Genomic DNA, 22,006 nt, shown 5'->3' on the forward strand with positions numbered 1-22,006 from the left:
GAATGTAACAGGCTAGCACTTTGAATATGGTCTTCTCTGAAAGCTGGATGTCCATTTCTTATTGTTTTGCTAACAGAACAGTGGAAGATGTTTGTGCCTTTTGAATAAAAGACGCCTTGAACATATTTTTTCTTCGTATTTTTTCTTCAGAGAATAAGCACAGCCACTGGTGACGGAAAGCATTACTGCTACCCACACTTTACATGTGCGGTGGACACAGAAAACATCCGCAGAGTGTTCAACGACTGTAGAGATATCATTCAGAGAATGCATCTTCGCCAGTATGAACTATTGTAATTAAGAACACCATGAAGCCTGTGGTTTTAAACATCTTCTTTTTCTTTGTAGGCTTCCTCATATGAAGTAGAGGAAGATGCTCTATAGATATGTCTGCTGCCTCAGTTTGTTTACTTTGATTAGCCTTTCAACCCAGTCCAGGTTTTGGGGGACAATATGTGTGCTTTATTTTGATATGCCACTTCTTTGTCATTCCTCTAAGGCCTTTGGCTACCTCTGTTTTCCTTAGGTTTGGTTGCATTTTGTTTGTTTGCTTCTAATTGGACATAACCTGCTAAATTTTTTCAGCAGGCTTGTGTTAATTCAAGCTTGTATCTGCTGGTTGGGTTACATCGTGTCATACCTATAATGGGTGTGGGTTCCTTTTCTATCATGACACTGAAGAGTACTTGATGGGTGGAGGGAAAAAAAAGAATAGTGCACTTTGTTTCAGGGTTATGAAATTACTGTTGGGGGATGTATACATGCATGATGTAGCAGCACCACCACAATATTTATTACACTGTCACAGTTTTTAATGTAACTGAGTTGCAGGTCAACCACTGAAATGACCTCCTCTTCTAAGCCATTATTGGCACAGGAAATAGAATAGATGATGAGGCACAGGGAAGATAAGCAATTTTTCTGGAGGTTTAGGTCTAAGAGTCTCTGCAAACCTCAGGCATTTGAATTTAGAGCTACTTTTTCAGCCTATTGCATTGAGGCAGAAAATTCACCCTCACTTATGTTGTTTCTTCTGTCCATAAATGATCCAACTAGTTTAGATCATTTGTGGTCAACAGTCTCCTCCCTATATATATATATATATATATAATTATTTTTGTTTTACTGCTGGTTTATTATTATACTGTACAGACTGTAAAGTGTAATATTATTTTGTACAATTTTATTGAAGAAAAATACTTGTAGAAGATCTTTGTGCCTTGATTATGGCTGTACCTGTAAAATGAGCTAAGATGTAAGTATGTTTTTGATTGCGCTGTACAGCTTGATGTCAATTTTACCTGCAGCAGTGACTGGAGGTAAGAAATTTCTCTGTAGAGTTTAGGATTTTTTCTGGTTTATATAAAAGAAATGTTCTTTAGTATATAAAAAATTATAAATTATGCAAATTTTAGTCCTTTACCTTTCCAAGTAAGTTATTATCACCACCAGATGTTGCAGCAACCTGCCTTTCTCTCAGTCTCAGCTTTAAAACACTGAAATTGATTCAAGTGTCCAAATTGCAACCTGGTGTTGTTTTCATGAGAACCAAGGATTTTGTTTTTACCTTTAGAAAAGCTATGTTTGGTAATTCTTTGGTGATTCATAGACCGTTCACAATTGCACAAATTGTGAATGTATAAAAGCACCATTAGACTAAGGCTCTTCAGTCTTTGTTGCAAAAGCTGCTTTCGTTGTGTAAGCAAATTGCAAGAAAGAAGAAAAGGTGTAACTCCTGTGTCTGGCCTAAGAGAATTACAAGATTACATTTTTATTTCTCTTAATAAAGAGACCTTAGAATGGTTTTATTTTAAATATTGTAGAATCACAATGTGTGAATATTTCTCAAACTTGAATAATTTATGCAAATGACATTCACAAAATAAGTTGTGGTACAGTACAATAAAAAAGCAAGAATTGGTGTAGCAATAAGGCATGCCCTTCTCCGTAACTATAACTTTGCTATATATTTTATACATAGGTGTTATGTCAGAGTACATACTTTCCTGTGCCCAAGATAACCTGTACAAAAGTTTAAAATTTATAGTTGCAATAACTTAGAAGTGTTAGCCTACATAACTTCATAAATTATAACTTGGATTATCTTCATCCTTTGCTTTTAAATTTGCTCTCTGAAATGTTTTCAGCCACACAATGTGAAGTAATTTTAAGTAAGGCTAGCATGTTGTTTATATCAAATCCAGAAGGTTTTCCTGAAAACTGGGAAGATACATTTTGGTTGCAACTCTGTAGAGGGGTCACATTAATAATCTTTCTAGGTACTGTATTTTCTACAACCCCTTCAACATTTTAAACCTACCCCAAAGCCCTTAGTTGGACATATTTAAATGCTATTTCTGTCCTAGTAACCATGCATGTTCCCAGAATGTTAGAGAGAGATTTTTATTTTTGAACTAATTGGCAGCACCACTGTTGTGGAAATGAGCAGATTCCCACACTTCCTCCAAAGACACAAATGTGACCTACTGCTGTTACAAGTGGGAGAATGTAATGAGAAACAAAACCAGAGCTGCTGAGGAAGGTGGAGGAGCTTTATTGTTCCATTTTCCGCTCTGGAATCCAACATAATCTACATTCTCAATATAGGATGTATTGTTAATTGCCTGCAGTGGTTGTGTGATATGGCATGGGTTCACCCTGCATCCTAAATACTTTATTTACTAGGGGGGGGGAAGCCTTAGGACCTCCTCTAGCGTAGCTTAGGTTGCTGCTAAGGTTTCAGTTCTAAGTACCGTATTTAAAGATGCCGCTGATCTAAGTAGGGCTTATCCTTTCTTAAAGATGATTAGCATCAGAGTGAAAGGTTTTCTGTCCAGGCCCATTTCCCTTTGAAATATCAGACACCATGTGCACTGTGCCCACTTGTATAATGCTCTAGATTGGGGAGAGAAGCTAGAAAAGAATTTCAGCCTGGCCTCTGGACATATGTCACTAGGATACACATAGAACACACACAACTGTTTCATCATCTGAGGGTGCAATCCAAACCCCTTATCCAGCACTGACATAAGGGCAATGCAGCTCTGAGGTAAGGGAACAAACATTCCCTGACTTTGAGGGGGCCTTCATGAGTGACACCCAACTGCAGAACGCAGCACACGTCCCATTGGCACCGCTATGCCAGTGCTGGAAAGCATTGACATAAGGGGTTAGGATTGTGCGCAAGTCCTCAGTTTTTTTTTGGCTTGCCAATAATCTTGCAAGTCTGCTAAGCCAGGTGTTTTGATGATTCTGTCACATGACTGCCATCTACAACTACATCTAACTTAAAGGTGACTCATCTGAAGCTAGTAAATTACTTCTCCCAAACAGCCTTTTTAAAAAACAAACAAAAAAAACTTACTGTAAAATAACTCTACATCTTGTATTGCTGACATCAAGGAATAGAAGTACCACATCAGATGGTCAAGCAGCAATAACACTTTAAAATTGTTTCCAGTTAGAAAGACTGAGCCTCTAGCAGCATAGGACACAGTGTAGACACAAGATGAGGCTGGTAGGATTTACATAGTGTACAGTTACGAATTTTTAATATACATATTTGATACAAAAAAATTTAGCAAGAAAATGACTCATTTGATTGTAGAATACAATATTTTTGTACAGCATGAAGCATTCAGTTAATTTATCCTGTAGTAAAGTCATATCAATTGTATAGGATTTTCTCTATGTAAAGGCAACTTGCTTTGGGCTAGCAATTCAAGTACGCGTTTGCTGGCATGAATGTAGTCTAACGGACTGTTCTTTAGCTTTGGTGTGTCTGGTTACAAATGTTTGACTCTTCATGCTGCTTTACGTTTAGTGATTAAACGCTGAACAAAATGAAAAGGGGAAATGAGAGGCCAAGTGTGAACTAGGAGGAGGACCACAAGTACAGTTCCAGCTGTACAATAAATTATAATAACTGTGTTCTCACATGGAAGAAAACACTTGTAGAGGGAGAAGTCTCTTGATGTTATGCTGCCCTGAGAAAGAAATGGAAACAAAAGTAATTAAAGCTGAGGGCAAGTGGTTAGAATCTGGAGGTTTTTAACTGTACTAATGGCAGGATAGCTCAATTATTCTCACAGCATCAGTGCTTTCAACTGTTCTGTGCACAACTCAGGCAGTTTTGAAACTGCTGGTGTTAGTTACTCCATTGTTAAGCACTGTCCTGGGCCAACTGTGTACTATGTGAATGAATGTGTTTCTCAATAAGAACACAGCAGCAGCTATTTGACTGGGCAGGCTCTCCAGGAAAACATGAACTGTCTGTCCCAAACCACATACTAGATACTGGCTATAAACACAACTGAACACCCTTGAAATCATTGGGCTTAAAGATGCTTAACTGTATTGGATTGTAGCCACTATGTACCTGGGGAGGAAACCAATGTTTGAGATTACATGAGATGAGACTGGATTAGTAATATTCTTGTAGAATTGGGAGAGGGAGGAATTGCAGGTAATTTGAATCACTAGCCAATCATCATCCTCACTTCAGAGCGCTGGAAGTCTGACATTCTGAAGTAAATGGCGTTATTTAGGAAGTAACCACTCTAAACAAAATGAATCAATAAGGAAGACAACATATTTTACAAGGTTTAACATTGTGTTCAATGAATATCTACGAACTAAAAATTATAATTAAGTAGATATGTAACTGCTTTGCATTTCCCCATGCACAAGAGGCTGAAAAAGTAAACTTAGACTAACACTTGGTTTGTGAAAATAGAAGTGTTTTAGAACTGGGAAGCTGTTTGCACTCCAGGTTAAGCTAACGAGAGTTATAAACTAGTGTACCTAAAGTACGCAAACTGTGAATTAGATTCATCTGAATAGAATTTTGCTGCCCTATGAGATAGTTTGCACTTTTGAGAGACAAAAGAAACGATGCAGAATGATATGGTCTGAAGGAGAAATCAGCCAAGCAAAAACAAGTCTTAATACTGTTTGTTGCGGACGATTGATGATTGTTGCAGTCAAATTGTTTACACGGCATCCTCTTTATAGAAACATACTAAATATGCTTGTATCTAGAAATTATTGTAAAACCTATGAAAAATATTTTGCACTATACAAGCTGGATTGCTCCCCAAGTATGTGCTTTATAAAGTGGGTGCTCTGTACTCAACTTAAGTGTACTTTTGGAGAAGATGGGAGAAGCTGGTTTGTTTTTGCTTTTTTACAGGTAGCATCTGTCTGAAAAAATAGCTAATTGCTATGTTGATTTATATTTTGAAAAATTATCTGACAAAATAAAAATTATTTAAATTTACCATTATGAAACTAGGATTGTTTCTGTTCCTCCAGCTGAATGATGGAACACTGATTTCTGGAATTTCCCCATTATGCAACACTTCACAGGCACTATGGGTATGACCGCTCAGAATCAGTCGGGGATGAAACCACCATAACAACTATATTGGAGAAAGTAAAACAGTGTCACATTTAGAATTTACTGTTTAAAAAGACAACAATCATGTTTCACAGAGATTGATCTTTTTTTACTTTTCATTTTCCCTTCAATTATTTTAATCAGTATGCAATTTCATTATCCACAGACACACTATATTGGTTAATATTGGAAACAGCCCAACTTTAATGAATGGGGGTGGGAAGCACAACTGTTCCAAAGCCTCTGCAGCAGCGGGACCAGGGCAATGGATGTCTCAGCTTTATCCAGGGCCTTGGATGTGCCAGGCAAGGGTTAGATCTATCAGCATGCAGCAGCCCCCAAAACAGTCATGCAGTTGCAGGACTTGTGGAACCACTACTGACTATACATACATTTATATACAAGTATTTCTATACAACCTTTAGACAGCATTCAAGGTGGTTTACATAGGCAGGTTTAGTCTAAACCACTATTTTTCAGTGGTGGTTTTTTTTGTTGTTGTTTTTTAAAACAATATGTTCTGTGCAAGACTCACAGAACCCAGACTCACCAGATATTGCCTTCACAGTGTGGCTTATCTCTTTCAGCTGCATGCTTAGCCTTTTCATGCTCCCTCTTAACATTACTGTAGAACCTGGTGAGTTCAATGATTAATGACTTCACTGAACACACTTTACATACAGTGGCACTGTTCAGCCTCATTCATAGACCATAAATGAGAATGTCATGCTGAAATGCCATTCAAGATTGCAAGAAAGAAAATTTATTTTCTAGTGCTTAATTTAAAAAACTTGCTTTGTGTCAAATATTTACAAAGGAGTACAAAACATGATTTTTAATATTTTAATAATTTTAAATAATTATTAAACACACAATTATTAAAGACACAAACTTTTTAATAATTCTTATACAATATGGCAGTTCTCTAACACCAAAAAGAAGCATTTTACAGCTATCACTCAGGCACCAAATGCATACCAGATAGCAGCAGCATATAAACCTATGAAACATTGCAAAAAGTACAGGCAGGGGGTGAAGGGAAACTGGTAGGGAACTACGGTCTCCTGAAGGCACTTTGACCTTCACAGAGACAGCGTCACTATTACAACCTAATGTGTAATTTCACCCTGCAGTAATCAATTATACCTTATTCACTTGTCAAGAAAATGAGAAGGCAACATGCATAAACGGTCACTGAAGCGATATCAATCTATATGAACTGAGCACCTATTTGCAAAGGGTAGCTTGTACATCCAATTGGAAAAGAGAAAGCATCCGGTCTTTAATATATCCATCATCGAACAACAAACCTTTTGGGAAGCTTCTTGAGAGAGCACATCATACTTCTCTATAAAGGGATCATTCTTTTTATCTGGAGGCACAGAATCTTCTCCTGTACATTTTGAGTCACTTATTCTATAAAGAGGATAATGCTGAAAGGAGTTAAACACAAGCCATTTATTATAACGTCTTTTGCATTTAGGAGGACATGCAACACACCAATACGCTCACCAACATACCTGTAATAGAACTGGAGCTGAAACTGGGAGCTTGTCCATATTGCTGCATCTTTTTTTGTACTGACTCCGTTTCTGAAAACAAATATCAAGCAAGATCTTGCATACGCCCTATATTACTCCAGGGATGAGCAAATGGAAGTAGGCTGTTCTCATGGTTGAAAAAACAAGCATGAGAGTTTAGAATGTTAAAAAATCTAGGGAATGATACATCACGACAAGGACATGGCTGTATCCCACCCACCCGGAAAATATCAGCAAAAGATGTAGCTATCATGAGCAAGAAATTATTCCTCAATCTTGAGACACTGGAGGGTGTACTGGAGACACGGAGAGAAGGCCTGCATGCAGAAAACTAAGAAGCTGAACTAAGGAGGTATCACACCAATAGCCACAAGCACAGCAGCGTGGGGGTAATTCAAGTTTATCTGGGGAAGGAGTTCAGTGGCCAAGCTGTTATCATAGAGACTTCCTCAACACTTGCACAGCAATGTCACCCACAAAGGTTTTTCCATTAGTTTCAATGGAGGAAGTAGCACCCTGTCTGATAAAAGCTGTTGCTTCCACTAAGGACACGTTAGCTCTGTGTGCATAAATGAACCTTACAGTAACAGCTCGGACAATGAAGAAGAAAGTTACCAGGAAAAGTGACAAACTAGAGCCATAAGTTAGGACTGTATTAAGATTCTTTGAGAACTGCAGTGTAACCCTTCATTTTGCCACCCCTCCCAAGTGGCGCCCTGGGATTTTGCGCCCCCACAGGAACATCACTGATTCTTACCTTCAATGAGCAGTTGAGCTTGTGAGACAGTTCAGCGAGTTTTGCTTCTGCTGTCCTGCAGATCATGCAGCCATCACCTTCCAAAGCAACACTGTTCACCATGACAAAACTAAGAATAAAAGAAGGAAGAGAATGTAATTTATACCCAATATCTGTGGTAAAGAGACTCTGCTCAAAGTCAGAAGCAGAGTTCAACAAGGCAGAAGAACTGTATTCAACTCAGGCAATGGTCTGATGCTGGTATGTACTCCCAACAGCAAAGCAGTACTTTCTGAGCAATAAAGTCAACCATTCTACAGACAGTAGAGTTCTACTTTACGAGACATGTTTATAACTGGATTGGGAAAGCTTGCCTAGATCACAATTTTCACAATTCTCTTGCAAAAATGTGGCCCCAGTCCTCTATTCAACAAGTCACTTCAGTGAGGTGTAGGGTTTCTAAGAGACAAGGAAAAGACATGCTACAAATAAAGTGGAAGTAACTCCTATAGGCAGTGACTTCAGAATGGAAAACAAGATGGAACATTCCATCCTGTCCCCTTTTCAGTAGCATCTTCCTTATATCTGTTAGTTATCAAAGGTGCCAGTCAAGCTGGTAAATGACAGAAGACAGCAATGCATGGGAGACAAAAAATATCTTTAGATAACATGTACATACTTACTCTCAGACATTTACATAGCCCCTTAATAACTCATCCACTTTCTCCCTCTGCTCCCTAGCCAAACAGTGTTCCTTCACAACCCCAAGATCTCTCCCCATCCCCCCCCCAGCCCTGCTTCCCTTGGACCTAGGGGATATACCCCAAGCTGCAACACCGCAGCCTGACTGAGTGTGCCAGCCAAGCAAGGGTGGCCTATCTGCAGCTTGCCTGGAGTCGGCTACAGCCGAATGCAAGCAGGACAGTTGATGGCACAGACACCACCCATGGTGAATGCGGCACTTCGGTGTCAATGGGCAATTTTCACAATGGAGAGAGGTGAAAAGCGGTGTGCCCCAAGGATCTGTCCTGGGACCGGTGCTCTTCAACCTCTTCATAAATGACCTGGAGACAGGGGTGAGCAGTGAGGTGGCTAAGTTTGCAGACGACATCAAACTTTTCCAAGTGGTGAAGACCAGAAGTGATTGTGAGGAGCTCCAGAAGGATCTCTCCAAAATGGACAGAAAAATGGCAAATGCGTTTCAATGTAAGTAAGTGTAAACTCATGCACATTGGGGCAAAAAATCAAAACTTCACATATAGGCTAATGGGTTCTGAGCTGTCTGACAGATCAGGAGAGAGATCTTGGGGTGGTGGTGGACAGGTCGATGAAAGTGTCAACCCAATGTGCGGCGGCAGTGAAGAAGGCCAATTCTATGCTTGGGATCATTAGAAAAGGTATTGAGAACAAAACGGCTAATATTATAATGCCGTTGTACAAATCTATGGTAAGGTCACACCTGGAGTTTTGTGTCCAGTTCTGGTCGCCACATCTCAAAAAGGACATAGTGGAAATGGAAAAGATGCAAAAAAGAGCAACTAAGATGATTACTGGGCTGGGGCACCTTCCTTATGAGGAAAGGCTATGGCGTTTGGGCCTCTTCAGCCTAGAAAAGAGACACCTGAGGGGGGACATGATTGAGACATACAAAATTATGCAGGGGATGGACAGAGTGGATAGAGAGATGCTCTTTACACTCTCACATAACACCAGAACCAGGGGACATCCACTAAAATTGAGTGTTGGGAGGGTTAGGACAGACAAAAGAAAATATTTCTTTACTCAGCGTGTGGTTAGTCTGGGGAACTCCTTGCCACTGCGAGGCTGAGCCCTTTTGCAGTGTTTTGGGCTGCCTAGAAATGGAAGGAGATGGCAGCGCAAGGCAAAGGTGTGTGTGACTTTCAGTAGCCCCACCCCATTTGTGTTGAGACAAATCAGCAGGTAAAAAATCCGTGGATAAATAGGCTGCACCTGTATACAATAACACAACATTATATGCTGAGTTATAAATGATGCATTTTTATGCTGCTAAAGCAATAAGATAGTTTAGGCCTGATATATAAAATAACTGCTACATATATTTCAATCTTTACCAAAATTTCCATTTTTTCTGAAAAAAATTAGGGAAAATAGCTTTTTCCATGGCTTCAACATCTGGAAATTTTACATCTATGTGCCTTCCAGGTAACTTAAAAACGATATTGCAGTACCACCCCCACATGATTCTCTCCATCAGGTATACAACTTAGCACAAAATAAAAAGATTTGTTTTGCATTCATTATTTGTATCTATATAAATATGCATGATATAACTGAAGAACCTTAAAGTACAACATATCTATTCAACAGAAAGAAGTGGGTAGCTAGAGTTAAAAAAGCAACGAAAATACCACACCTGTACACCTGTTCTGCATGTGCAGCAGATCCCAAGTTTAAACCCCAACTTTTCCAGGTAGTGCTGCAAAAACTCCTGCTTAAAACCTAGGAGTGCTGTATACTAAACTAGATGGATCAAGAGACTGATTCAGGAGAAGGCAGGTTTCTACTTTAAAGTTCATAGTACCTGCCTTTAGGACTATAATCAATGCATACATCTTTGCTTGTGATTCTACATACAATAAACGTTGGCCATCAATAGAGGTGTTTGTTTCTGATAAGTAAGATAGGATTACAGCATAAAACTTACTGAACATAATGGACTTCCTTCTAAGGTAAATAACACCGTTTTCAAACACCTCTAGCTGTCAGATAGCCCAATTCTAAGCCCGGTGGCACCCAGGGCTCCAGCGGTGCCAAAATAGCTATCACTGGATCCAATGGGTGCCGGGAGTCTCCTTGGGGTAAGGGAGTGTTTGTTCCCTTTCCCTGGGTCATACAGCTGTGGCACCAATGGGTCTCCTCAACTCTGCACCTGTTTTTGAGAAGGTACAGACCTAAGGAGAACCGTGATGGCCTGCCTGGGCCAGGAGGGAGCTTAGGATTGGATGGCAGAGGCTGCTGCCATCTCCACCCTCCTCCTGGTGGTGATCCTCTCCCCCCAGCCGCATTCCACCTCTGCCGCATTCCACTCTCTGCCTCCCTTTACCCCGAGAAGTATTACTGCTGGCCAGTGCTGGAGGAGTGGAACTGAGGCCAAGTAGCACTGAGGTCCAGTGCTGGTGGCGCCTCCTTCCCTTACAGCACATTTGCGACACCCAGCACTGGAGCACAACATGAGCGCAAGGACCAGTTAGGACTGGTCCCAAAAATAAACTGCAAAGCAAAATGTTATAACAATGCTACAGCATCAACCTTGTGGCCTACTACTACATTTCAACATTAGAAACAAAACCCATTTTGGTAGGTATTGCAAGTCAAAATATGCTTCTATATTTTTAAGACAACATGGTTTAAAAAAAATCTTGCACTCATGGACATTCCCCCACTACATGCAATACTATGAATTCACTCACAACCTTTTTGAAATTTGAGACGGCATTCAGCACTGCCTATGGGTCTCACTTGCACCGTGCCAAACACACACATCAAGTGAGATCAAAGCAAACATTTGCTCAATTATTCTAGTGTGTATTTACATTAGCTTTTGACCAAACTTCACTGTTGTAAAGTTGAGTTGCCAAATAATATCTTTTTAACACAGAAATGCAAGACCTTCTCACAACGACTAAATGAATTTGTGGAGCAGTGTTTCTCCTAGTACAGTGGTTCTCACACTTTTAGTACCGGGACCCGCTTTTTAGAATGAGAATCTGTCAGGACCCACCAGAAGTGATGTCACAACTGGAAGTCACATCATCAAGCAGGAAAAGGTTTAACAACCCTAGGCTGCAATTCTACCCACACTTACCCAGGAGTAAATCCCATTTACTATCATTGTTAAAAGCATGTACAAAGTAGCCTGTTCAAAGTACAAGTCAGTAACAGTTCTCCAAATGCAGTCACATACCATGGTAGCATTAAGTCTAATATATTAAAAATAAAATATTGAAATGAATGGAAACCCACCTGAAATTGGCTCGCAACCCACCTAGTGGGTCCCAGCCCCACAGTTTGAGAAACACTGTCCTAGTATTTAACATATATTCTACAAGAGCCCTTCAGGGAAGGACAGAACACTCAAATAACAAATTCTGTTCACAATTATCTTCACTACAGCAGAATATGGTGCAGCCACCAGGAATACAACAGCTCCTTGCCAGTGTGGAGATAAAGCAAAAATAAATATCACAAGGTGCCAGTAAACAAAATGCACATACTCACTTTATTGCTTTCCGAGTTAACAGTTTTTCTGATGTGAAGTTGAAAACTTCAGAAAAACGTCCCAACTTGTATGTAGTCATTCTGTGTGCAATAATTGAAAAAAGAGTACTGCATTTAACCTAGAATTAGTGATACACATCTTTGTTGAAGGTTTATTTAACAGTCAGTCCTCAACCAGCTGTGGATCTATAAGCTAAAAACCAATTTAAAGTATGGTTCTCCTTAATAATATGAAAAATGTCTCACAACTCCAACTGTCTAAAAGTACAACAATCATGATTAGGGCAGTAAGCATTTTATTTAAAAAAAAAAAAAAAGAATATTGATGTCTAGGAAAAAGAGTCGTATTTTGCATTTGAGTATCTTGAAGACCAGCAGAGCTGTTTATTTAAAACTCCATCAGGTTTCTTACTTTTTCTGCATCTTTTCTTTAGGACTAAAAAGACACTATGGTCTCATAGTGGCTCACATTCTGCCTGCTTCATTTATCGGTCTATTCCTTGAGTTCAAAAAAGGCCGAACTTTGCCAGTCAGTTCATCATCATTTAGTCTCTGGTATACTCTTGGAACTTAAATCTTTGTCAAAATATGGACAAAACATATTTGAAAGCTCCCAATCAGTCATTTGGGGTCTGAAACTAGCATCTGTGAAGAGGGAGGGGTAAACATTCTTTTACTGTGCAAGTTGAATTTGTTATACTAAACCAGCAGTTCCCAAATTTTCCCGCACGCAACCACTTTGTCCTGTTGATCCTGGTGGTGCTGGGGGAGACCCCATAGGTCTCTTCTAGGTCGCATCAGGCCAGCGACCCACTCTATTGGCCTCCATGGGCATCTAATTGGCCCACAGAAGTGTCCAGAAGTTTTTGAAGGCAGGGCCTCCATAGAAATGGCAGCACTTCGCACAGTCCTAGAGGGCCAGGACATGCTGCGGTTGATCAATGCTCCCTGCCCTCCAACAGGGGGGAGCAGCCGGTGCATAATCTCAGCTGGGCCGCTCCCAGAAGAAAGAGAAAGGAGAAGGAATGTGAGAGAAAAGAAAAAATGCCAGGAAATAAGGGGGGACGGGACGGGACTGGAGCACAAAGATTCCCAGTCCTGCCACTGATTAGAAGGGAATGACAGAGAGGAAGGATGCAGATTAGCCTCTGAGTACAGCTGAAAAAAAAGCCCTTAATAGGTAAGAGGTCCAGGCAGAGCTGAGGGCTTTGGGGATAGGGGGAGGAGTCCCAAAACAGGGGAGTGCTGGGGCAGGAGGGGGTGGGACCATAGGGAAGTACTGGAGCAGAGTTCCACCAGATCCTGAACTCTGTGTCAGGCCTTCCACGGTCTCTCAAGTCTGTACTGGCAAAAGAACCAGCACAGATTTAAGAAGCCCCATTGTGGGGCTTGGGGCTTTCCCTGGGGAAAGGGGAGAAAAGTCCCCTTCCCCCAAGGAGACCTCTAACAGCTGGCAAGGTGTCGCAGGATGCAGCAGTAGCCACTTTGGTGCCACTGCACCCAGTGGCGGTGCCACCTTTAGGATTGGGCTGTAAAGCTGCTGGCCCTCTATTTTTGCTGTAAGTGGAAAGAAAAGGCAGAAATCCATGTGCATTTTTGTATGCAATTTCTGTGGCTGTCAGAGGGATTCCTTCTCAAACACTCACAGATTTAAACTTATGCTGAAGTTCCAGTCTTACGATAAAATTAAAGGTTTAGATTCTTATGGAAACTGGGCAGTTATCTTGGTGCCAAAATCTGTTTTAAGAAACACTCACTCATAATGAAAACCAATATCATGGTTGCCAACGATAACGATTAACTCGATGTGTGCTGGATGCCTAAACATTTTTCGAAAGCGTCTTACATCATCTGCCCAGGCCTGCAGAAAGACGTACATATAAAAACTCTAATACGATATAATCCTATTTAAAAGGCTATTAACCTTTTCACAATCATCAAGTATTGCAATTCGTCTTGTACCACTGCAAATTGCCACTAATAGTCCCATGCTGACAGACATAACCACTTACACAATATTAACACTGCTACTAAAACAGATGGAAGAGGCCCTAGAACATCAAAACTGTGCCCAGCAATAATATATTAAGCACATACAATAAATAACACAAATGATGCAAATATTTTCCTTTACAAAAATCAGTGATCAGATTAGGTGATCATGTCATATTTTGGAAAATGTGGACCTACTGTGTGACACTAAAACCAAGAAGATTCTCACATTTTGCAACTGCTTCAAGTCAACATTTAATTGGCTTTCGGTGATTTGTGCATGCTGAAATGGTCATGCAGCTGATCCTATATGTGTTTCGATAATCTTACAGCCCACTCCTATGCAGGACTACTCAGAAGCAAGTCCCATTGGAATCCATGGGGCTTACTCCCAGGAAAGTGTGGATAGGATTGGGCTGTTACTCAGCACATTTCTGAAGAATGTGCTGAGTGGCAATCTAGGTTAAATCGCTCAAAAAGAATTTTCTCTGTCACCTACTTGTGCATTTGTGGTACCAGCAAACCTATGAAGATGCCTTTTCAAAAGGGCTCCATCGAAGTTATCTACTCTACACTTTGCTACACAGGAAATCTTGGTGCACAACCCAAGGGTACCCAAGTGCCTGTTGATGAACTTGATAAACTTAATTATGCCTTACCATAAATAGATCATTAGAAACTGGCAGGATCACTAAGAGATGGCATTGGGCTTGGGGCAAGATGCCTGATTGGACCCTCCCTTCCTAAATTTGTTTTGTACTCTATGTTTTGTCATGGCCTGGCCCCTGGGGATTCCCACACCCCAGGCCTGGAAACTGGCAAGCAGAACACAGAGCATTATCTAGTGCCTGCCTTTATCTGTGTTAACAAGGACCTTCTACTAACACTGGATCAACTACTTGGAAGGCAGTATTTGCCAAATATACCTCCAGGAATGACATTGCTCAACACACAACCTAGTAAAGATGAAATGCCCAAGAATTTAAGACATGTTTTCCACAGTGACTCACTGATCTCCAAGAACATTAGCCTAACTGGGCTACAGACTTGAATGTTGATTAGTAAGTGAGGTATGGAATCAAGCCTTAAATAATTCTATTCATCCCCTGGGTTCTTTCTTTTGCATGCAAGTAACTATTTCTATAAAAGCTATTTTGTTTCAAGAACACTTTAGCATTTCACACAATACAAACCTGGGAAGAACTCCATTTCCCTTCATCAAAGATATCGCCAAGAATAAAAACAATTTCTGGCTGCAGCAGCCAGAGGGCTGTTTGAAAAGCTCTCTCCATTTGCCACTCTCTAAGAAGAAGAAGAAGAAGAAGAAGAAGAAGAAGACGAAAAGGTATCAGATCAATATGTTACACTAATAGCATAAAGCACTTGCAGAGGCATAAGCCAAAAGGAAAGGGATGCAGATATACAAAGGGAAGACAATCATTTTTCATTGACAATTTTAAGGAACACAATACTTATTTCTTGTCCTGACTCTTGAAAAATGTCATAGGGCACAATCTACCTATAACCCAAGTGAACTGAAATCAGGCCTGTGGCAGAGTACAGGTATGGAGCTGTGCCAAGGATCCCAGTCTATTCTGTCTCTAATGCTTAGTTTTAATCCAGGTTTTAATTCAAATAACTGGATGAGTTTGATTCTGACACTTGCATTATTGATATCCAAAACTGATCCAAAGCTGAAGTCTGATTCTATGTCCAAAGCAGATGGCAGCATCAAACCAAAGGCTCAAGAAAGAGAAAAACTGTGCAACATTCATTTTATGGCTGGTGAGTCATGGTCAAAGATTATAAAGCTTTGAGAACCATCAATGTAACAAGCCAAGAGCCCATCATTATGATAGACTATAGCTTCAAATCATTACACTAGTGCCTGCAGCACACTACCAGACCACAGCAGTTGTGGCATGATGAGAGCTTCAAGACATTTGAACATCCCCGCGCCAGCGCAGCCACACCAACAAGGCGCATGCTGCATCCTGCAGGGGAGTTTTGGGTATCAGAGGTCTCCTCCAAGTAAAGGAATATTTTTTCTTTGCCTGGGGGTAAACCGCTGCCCCAATGGATCGACTCTGGGGCAGATAAGAGTCAACCCATCAGAGCAACAGAGGCTTATCCCTAGGCAAGAGAACAAGTGTTACCCAGAAGAGACCTCTGGGACCTGAAGCTCCCCAGCAGGATGCAGTGCATGCCCCATTGGCATGGCTGCATTGGTACAGGGCAGATTAGGTAGGATTGGGTTGCCCCAGATATGTAACTGGGTCAAAACCCTTCATTTCAGGCACACAAATGGGGACTTTAACAAAATATGACGTACCAGTCACAGCTTGCTATTTGTGTTCAGTGCTTACCTCCTTAGCTTGTCCAGCCAATGTCCATTAATTTTGCCAAGCAAATGTGTATCCGATAAAAATATAGCCTTCAACACAGGCTCCGAAGTCTGTTCACTACCCCTTTGACCCTGAGATTTCAACTGTGGCCAGTGACACTGAATTATAACTATGTAATAAATTAAAAATTCACAGAAGACAAACACAGGAAGACTAACACACAAAAGTTTCAGTGGAAGAGAACCCCTTCTCTTCCGACAGAGGCCATCTGTAATGCTAAAGCGCAGAAATGCCATATCCACGAAAAGGTTTCTCTTTCTCCCATAGATGGCACCAATATCCACCTTTCTGGTTTGTACCTCAATTCTGTGTTTCAGTAGTTCCTCATGTCAGCCAGAAACCCTGCAGAAGACATAGAACATGGTAATATTTTAGAGGCCTGTGCTGACTATAGCTCTTAAACTGAGTCATGGTTTATTTGTAACATGAAATCCTAAAGCCTAGTTCTAAATGAAACAACCACTTAAACATATCTGAGAAATAGTACTAAAACGAGACAACAATTAGCAAACAAGAAAAACTGTTTGTTTTGTCTTCAACGCCCAATCGCACATCCAATTTGCATAAACTGTTGTTGTGTGAAAGGCAGCCCTACACTCTTATAGTGCTTATAGTGTTTATGATTCTAAATGAATAGTACTTAGAGGTCTCTGGTCTGTTGGTGGTATACAGAGCACTTTTTTGGAAATAACAACAACAACATCAAGATCAAGGAGAGGCTGAAGTGGGTTCCCAGGCCTTCCTTGCTCACAAAGAGCTGCCTGAGCAACCTGAATAAAGAACTGCATTGTGTATCACTGCACTACAAAATCCTGCACATCACCATATCCCCTTCTCACTGGGAGTCTGTTCCCGACAGAACCCACAAGGATTCTGTCCAGTCTGAAGTGCTGTTTTTGCACACAAGGCATTGAAACATCAGGATGCCCCCTGCAGGCAACACATGCAAACACTGGGGGGGGGGTCATCCCCAACATAAGCTTTACAGCCCAATCCTCTCCACACTTTCCTGGGAGTAAGCCCCACTGACTCTAATGGGACTTACTTCTGAGTAGACATGCATAGGATTGGGCTCTGAGGTGCCATCCGCTCCACACTTTCCTGGGAGTGAGCCCCATTGACTCTAATGGGACTTACTTTTGAGTAGACATGCATTGGTTTGGGCTGTGGGTCAGCATTATTATTAACATTTATTATTAACAGTATTTATATACCGCTTTTCAACTAAAAGTTCCCAAAGCGGTTTACAGGGAAAAATAAAATAATTAAATGGCTCCCTGTCCCAAAAGGGCTCACAATCTAAAAAGATACAAAATGAAGACCAGCAGACAGCCACTAGAACAGACAGTGCTGGGGTGAGGTGGGCCAAAAATGAAATCAGAAATGAAATGGTGGGGGGGGGGAAGGACCAGGGAGAGAAAGCTGCGGCTGTGCCTCTGACGGGGAAGGGGGAGCCTGCCATGAGCTCATCGCCCCCAGCAGCGTCTCCTCCCCTCCTCCGCCTCCAGGGGCAGCCTGGAGAGGGGCGGGATTTCGCTGCTCGCACACGGCTCGGCGGCGCTTGGGGGCCACCCAGAGGGCGCGGGGGGGATCCGAGCCTTCCTCCCCCTCCTGTACCGACCCGGCTCCCCGCACTCTGCGCCTGCCTGCGTCCCGCCCGGGGCTCTCCGGGGGCTGTGCAGCCAAGGCGGGGAGGAGCGAGGCGCGTGTCCTCTGCACGGGCCAACCAGGAAGGCTCGGGCGGCACCGCAGCTCCTCTGCCCCTCGCCCCGGCCACGGAGCTCCCCCCGCGGGACAGCAGGGCTGCTCCGCCAAGCTCAGCGGGCTCACCGTGCCCGGTCTCCAGCCCCGGCAGACGCGCGGCAGCCAACCAGCCGCGGAAGCAGCAGCAGCAGCAGCATTAGGCCGACTGAGCAAGCCAAGAGGAGCTTCTGGGAAGCGGCGGAGACCCGCCTCCCTGCACGGCACTCGCCTGGTTCCGCGGCCTCCCGCACTGGCAGCGCCTCCTGCGGTGCTCCCTGGAGAGGATGGGCCGGGCTGGGCTCCGTCGCTGGCTGGCTGGCTGGCTGGCGGGGAACTGCCGTCTAGGGTAGCATTCAGGCAACCCCAGTTAACTGCCTCCAGGCCCCCTTTGTCTCCATAGGACACTGTTAAGCAGATGCTTCATCCTCTGATGGAACTCACTTCTGAAGAAGTGTAGATAGCATTTTGTTGGAACTCTCTCTGATGTTGTGACTTCGGCTAGACCCCATTTTTGTTGTATAGAGCCTACTGAGTCTTTGGATCAGTGGTTCCCTAACTGTGGGCCGGGACCCAATTTTGGGTGGGTCACGGAGCCAGCAAGCAGATAGCTGACAAGGAAAATGTATTAAGCTCTGTGGAAACCGAAATGGAAAGTTTGTGAATTCTTGCTCATGAGTAGACAACCTTGCCGTTGTCCAGTGCAAAGAGGAATGCAAGGCCACTGGAATGGTCCAGATTTGATTAATGTGATGCTCAATGTGTGGTGTCCCGTCCCCCCCAAAAGTAAAAAGAATAAAAACAGCAGCATGAACTGCTGGTAAAGTGAAACTTTATTTGGTCTCAAAAAGCTAGGTGGGTCCCGATGTGTTGTTTTGAAAAGAGGCGCTCTCTGCAGAAGCGCGCGTGGCCTCTGGGAAACCAAGTGCCTCAGGAACGAAGTGCCAGGTAAGGCACCGCTAGGTTAGCATCTGTGCGAGGAGAAGAGGAAGGGCGAGGAAGCCAGGGCCCCAGATACCGCCCTTTCTCTTCCATTGAGAAGAGGGCTGCTAACCAGTGTAGGGTTTTTAAGTACCCCTAAACAAAAACAAACAAAATAAAAAAAAGCTGTGCAGTCAGCCAGCCAGCAGTAGGGTGGGGGCTATCCAGTGTTTTGCATCGAGTGCCACATGTATGACTATATGCCTCTGGGGCATAAGTCATGGGTGTCCTCGGTGCAAGGAGCTCCAGGGACTCAGGGAACATGCCCGCTCCCTTGAAGCCTTGGTGGCCGACCTGGAGAAGCAGAGGCAGGCAGAGAAGGATCATGGGGAGACTTCCAGGGGCTATTAGGCTTCGTCCCAACCTCAGGTGTGCAGCTCCTCAGCTGCCCGGGTGGGATGTCTTGGGGCTAGAGGACATCCTGGAGAGGAGGGAAACAATCCCCTAGGGGGTCCCCTTCTCCAGGGGATGGGCCCATATCCGAACACGCTCAGAATACTCCTCGACGGGAAGGGGGTCGGGGGCTTCTTGTAGTGGGGGATTCGATTATTAGAAACAGAGAGAGGGGGGTTTGCAATGGATGTGAGGACCGCATGGCGACTTGCCTGTCTGATGTGAAGGTTGCAGACATCACTTCTCGTCTAGATAGGCTGGTAGATAGTGCTGGGAGGAGGTAGCGGTTGTGGTGCATGTTGGCACCAACGACGTGGGCAAGTGTAGCAAGGAGGTCCTGGAGGCCAAATTTAGGCTATTAGGTAGGAAGCTGAAAGCCAGGACCTCAAAGGTAGCGTTCTCTGAAGTACTACCTGTTCCACGCGCAGGGCCAGCTAGGCAGGTGGAGATCAGGGGTTTCAATGTGTGGATGAGATGGTGGTGTAGCGAGGAGGGGTTTAGATTCGTTAGGCACTGGGGAACATTTTGGGACAAATGGGGCCTGTACAAAAGGGACGGGCTTTACTTGAACCAGAATATAACCAGACTGTTGGCGCATAACATTAAATAGGTGGCAGAGCCGCTTTTAAACTGATCCCTGGGGGAAGGCCGACAGGAGCCGAGGGGCATCTGGTTCGGGACTCCTCATCCCTATGGGATGAGGATGGGGAGGTTAGAGAACAACAAGGCAAAGACAGAGTAGGAGAAGAAATTGGGAATGGTAGCATGATGGGATGTGATAGACGGTTTGGCACAATGAAAGGATTCAGGGATAAAGGAGCGAATAAGCAGCCCATTCTGGGGCATTCCATGTACAAATGCTTTTATGCAAATGCCTGAAGTCTCCAAGCAAAGATGGGAGAACTGGAATATCTGGTGATAAGGGAAAACATTGACATAGTGGGCATAATGGAAACCTGGTGGAATGCAGAGAATCAGTGGGATACCGCAATCCCAAGCTATAAACTCTACAGGAGGGACATGGAGGGGCGTGTTGGAGGTGGGGTGGCCATTTATGTTAAGGAAGGGATAGAATCCAGCAAAGTAGAGATTGAAGGTGGGTCCGACTCCATAGAATCTCTATGAGTTAAATTACCAGGCCTGAGGAGTGGTGTAATACTGGGGGAGTACTATCGTCCTCCAGACCAGAAACCAGAAGGGGACCTTGAAATGAGGAAACAGATCAGGGAGGTGACAAGGCGGGACAGGGTTGTAATCATGGAGGACTTCAATTATCCTCATATTGACTGGGTCAATTTGTGTTCTGGTCACGAAAAGGAGACTGGATTCCTTGACATGCTAAATGACTGTACCTTAGAGCAGCTAGTCATGGAGCCCACTAGAGGACAGGTGACTCTGGATTTAATATTGTGCGGTACTCAGGACCTGGTTAGAGATGTCAATGTTACTGAGCCATTGGGGAACAGTGATCATGCTGTGATCCGTTTTGACATGCACGTCAGGGGAAGAATACCGAGCAAATCTCTCACAAAAACCCTTGACTTCCGATGGGCGGACTTCCCTCAAATGAGGAGGCTGGTTAGAAGGAGGTTGAAAGGGAGGGCAGAAAGAGTCTAATCTCTACACAGTGCATGGAGGTTGCTCAAATCAACAGTAATAGAGGCCCAGCGGAAGTGTATACCGCAAAGGAAGAAGGGCTCGACTAAGTCCAGGAGGGTGCCCGCATGGCTAACCAGCCAAGTTAGAGAGGCCGTAAAGGGCAAGGAAGCTTCCTTCCATAAATGCAAGTCTTGCCCTAATGAGGAGAATAAAAAGGAACATAAACTGTGGCAAAAGAAATGTAAGAAGGTGATATGGGAGGCCAAGAGAGACTATGAGGAACACATGGCCAGCAGCATTAAGGGGAATAATAAAAGCTTCTTCAAATATGTTAGAAGCAGGAAACCCACCAGAGAAGCGGTTGGCCCTCTGGATGGTGAAGAAGGGAAAGGGGACATAAAAGGAGACTTAGAGATGGCAGAGAAATTGAATGAGTTCTTTGCATCTGTCTTCACGGCAGAAGACCTCAGGCAGATACCGCTGCCCGAACGGCCCCCCCAGACCAAGGAATTAAGTCAGATAGAAGTTAAAAGAGAAGATGTTTCAGACCTCATTGATAAATTAAAGATCAATAAGTCACCAGGCCCTGATGGCATCCACCCAAGAGTTATTAAGGAATTGAAGAATGAAGTTGCTGATCTCTTAACTAAAATATGCAACTTGTCCCTCAAAATGGCCACGGTGCCAGAGGATTGGAGGATAGCAAATGTCACGCCAATCTTTAAAAAGGGAAAGAGGGGGGACCCGGGAAACTATAGGCCGGTCAGCCTAACATCTGTACCAGGTAAGATGGTGGAATGCCTCATCAAAGATAGAATCTCAAAACACATAGATGAACAAGCCTTGCTGAGGGAGAATCAGCATGGTTTCTGTAAGGGTGTCGCCTTGCCTCACAAACCTTTTAGAATTCTTTGAAAAGGTCAACAGGCATGCGGATGCGGGAGAACCCATGGACTTATAT

At 43.1% G+C, this 22,006-nt stretch overlaps 2 protein-coding genes across 7 annotated transcripts in view; one reads left to right on the forward strand and one right to left on the reverse strand.

Moving 5' to 3' along the window:
* Positions 1 to 5,249, forward strand: part of GNAL (G protein subunit alpha L) — a 166,181-nt gene extending 160,932 nt beyond the window's left edge. For all 4 annotated transcript variants that reach the window (XM_066626568.1, XM_066626571.1, XM_066626570.1 and 1 more), the window contains one exon: positions 151 to 5,249. In XM_066626568.1, the coding sequence (XP_066482665.1) occupies positions 151 to 297 (147 nt within the window). In that variant the 3' untranslated portion in view covers positions 298 to 5,249. The remainder of the gene's footprint in view (positions 1 to 150) is intronic.
* On the reverse strand, positions 1,806 to 18,276 carry MPPE1 (metallophosphoesterase 1). 3 transcript variants are annotated; one of them, XM_066626575.1, is made up of 10 exons: positions 18,163 to 18,276; positions 16,632 to 16,674; positions 15,121 to 15,229; positions 13,693 to 13,796; positions 11,936 to 12,016; positions 7,697 to 7,805; positions 6,919 to 6,990; positions 6,709 to 6,831; positions 5,280 to 5,420; positions 1,811 to 3,986 (listed from the first exon to the last, which is right to left on the reverse strand). In XM_066626575.1, exons 3-10 carry the CDS (start codon positions 15,217 to 15,219, stop codon positions 3,804 to 3,806), a joined length of 912 nt encoding a protein of 303 aa, XP_066482672.1. In that variant the 5' UTR covers positions 15,220 to 15,229; positions 16,632 to 16,674; positions 18,163 to 18,276; the 3' UTR covers positions 1,811 to 3,803. The 3 variants fall into 3 exon arrangements, with proteins under 3 accessions (XP_066482671.1, XP_066482670.1, XP_066482672.1); XM_066626573.1 differs by lacking the exons at positions 16,632 to 16,674; positions 18,163 to 18,276 and adding an exon at positions 16,294 to 16,604 and having other exon boundaries at positions 1,809 to 3,986; XM_066626574.1 differs by lacking the exons at positions 6,709 to 6,831; positions 16,632 to 16,674; positions 18,163 to 18,276 and adding an exon at positions 16,294 to 16,604 and having other exon boundaries at positions 1,806 to 3,986.
* Positions 18,277 to 22,006: the final 3,730 nt, after the last annotated feature.

Source organism: Tiliqua scincoides, chromosome 4, assembly GCF_035046505.1.
Source record: "Tiliqua scincoides isolate rTilSci1 chromosome 4, rTilSci1.hap2, whole genome shotgun sequence".
NCBI lineage: Eukaryota > Metazoa > Chordata > Lepidosauria > Squamata > Scincidae > Tiliqua > Tiliqua scincoides.

What these genes read in the sequence shown, in the direction of transcription:
- MPPE1 (XM_066626573.1), bottom strand. Translation starts at nt 16,568, where the DNA reads ATGGCATTTCTGCGCTTTAGCATTACAGATGGCCTCTGTCGGAAGAGA. An exon ending in GGAAATGGAGTTCTTCCCAG is followed by an intron (nt 13,797 to 15,120) that starts GTTTGTATTGTG and finishes GTCTTTCTGCAG; the next exon opens with GCCTGGGCAGATGATGTAAG. An exon ending in CTCAAGAAGCTTCCCAAAAG is followed by an intron (nt 5,421 to 6,708) that starts GTTTGTTGTTCG and finishes TCTCCAATATAG; the next exon opens with TTGTTATGGTGGTTTCATCC.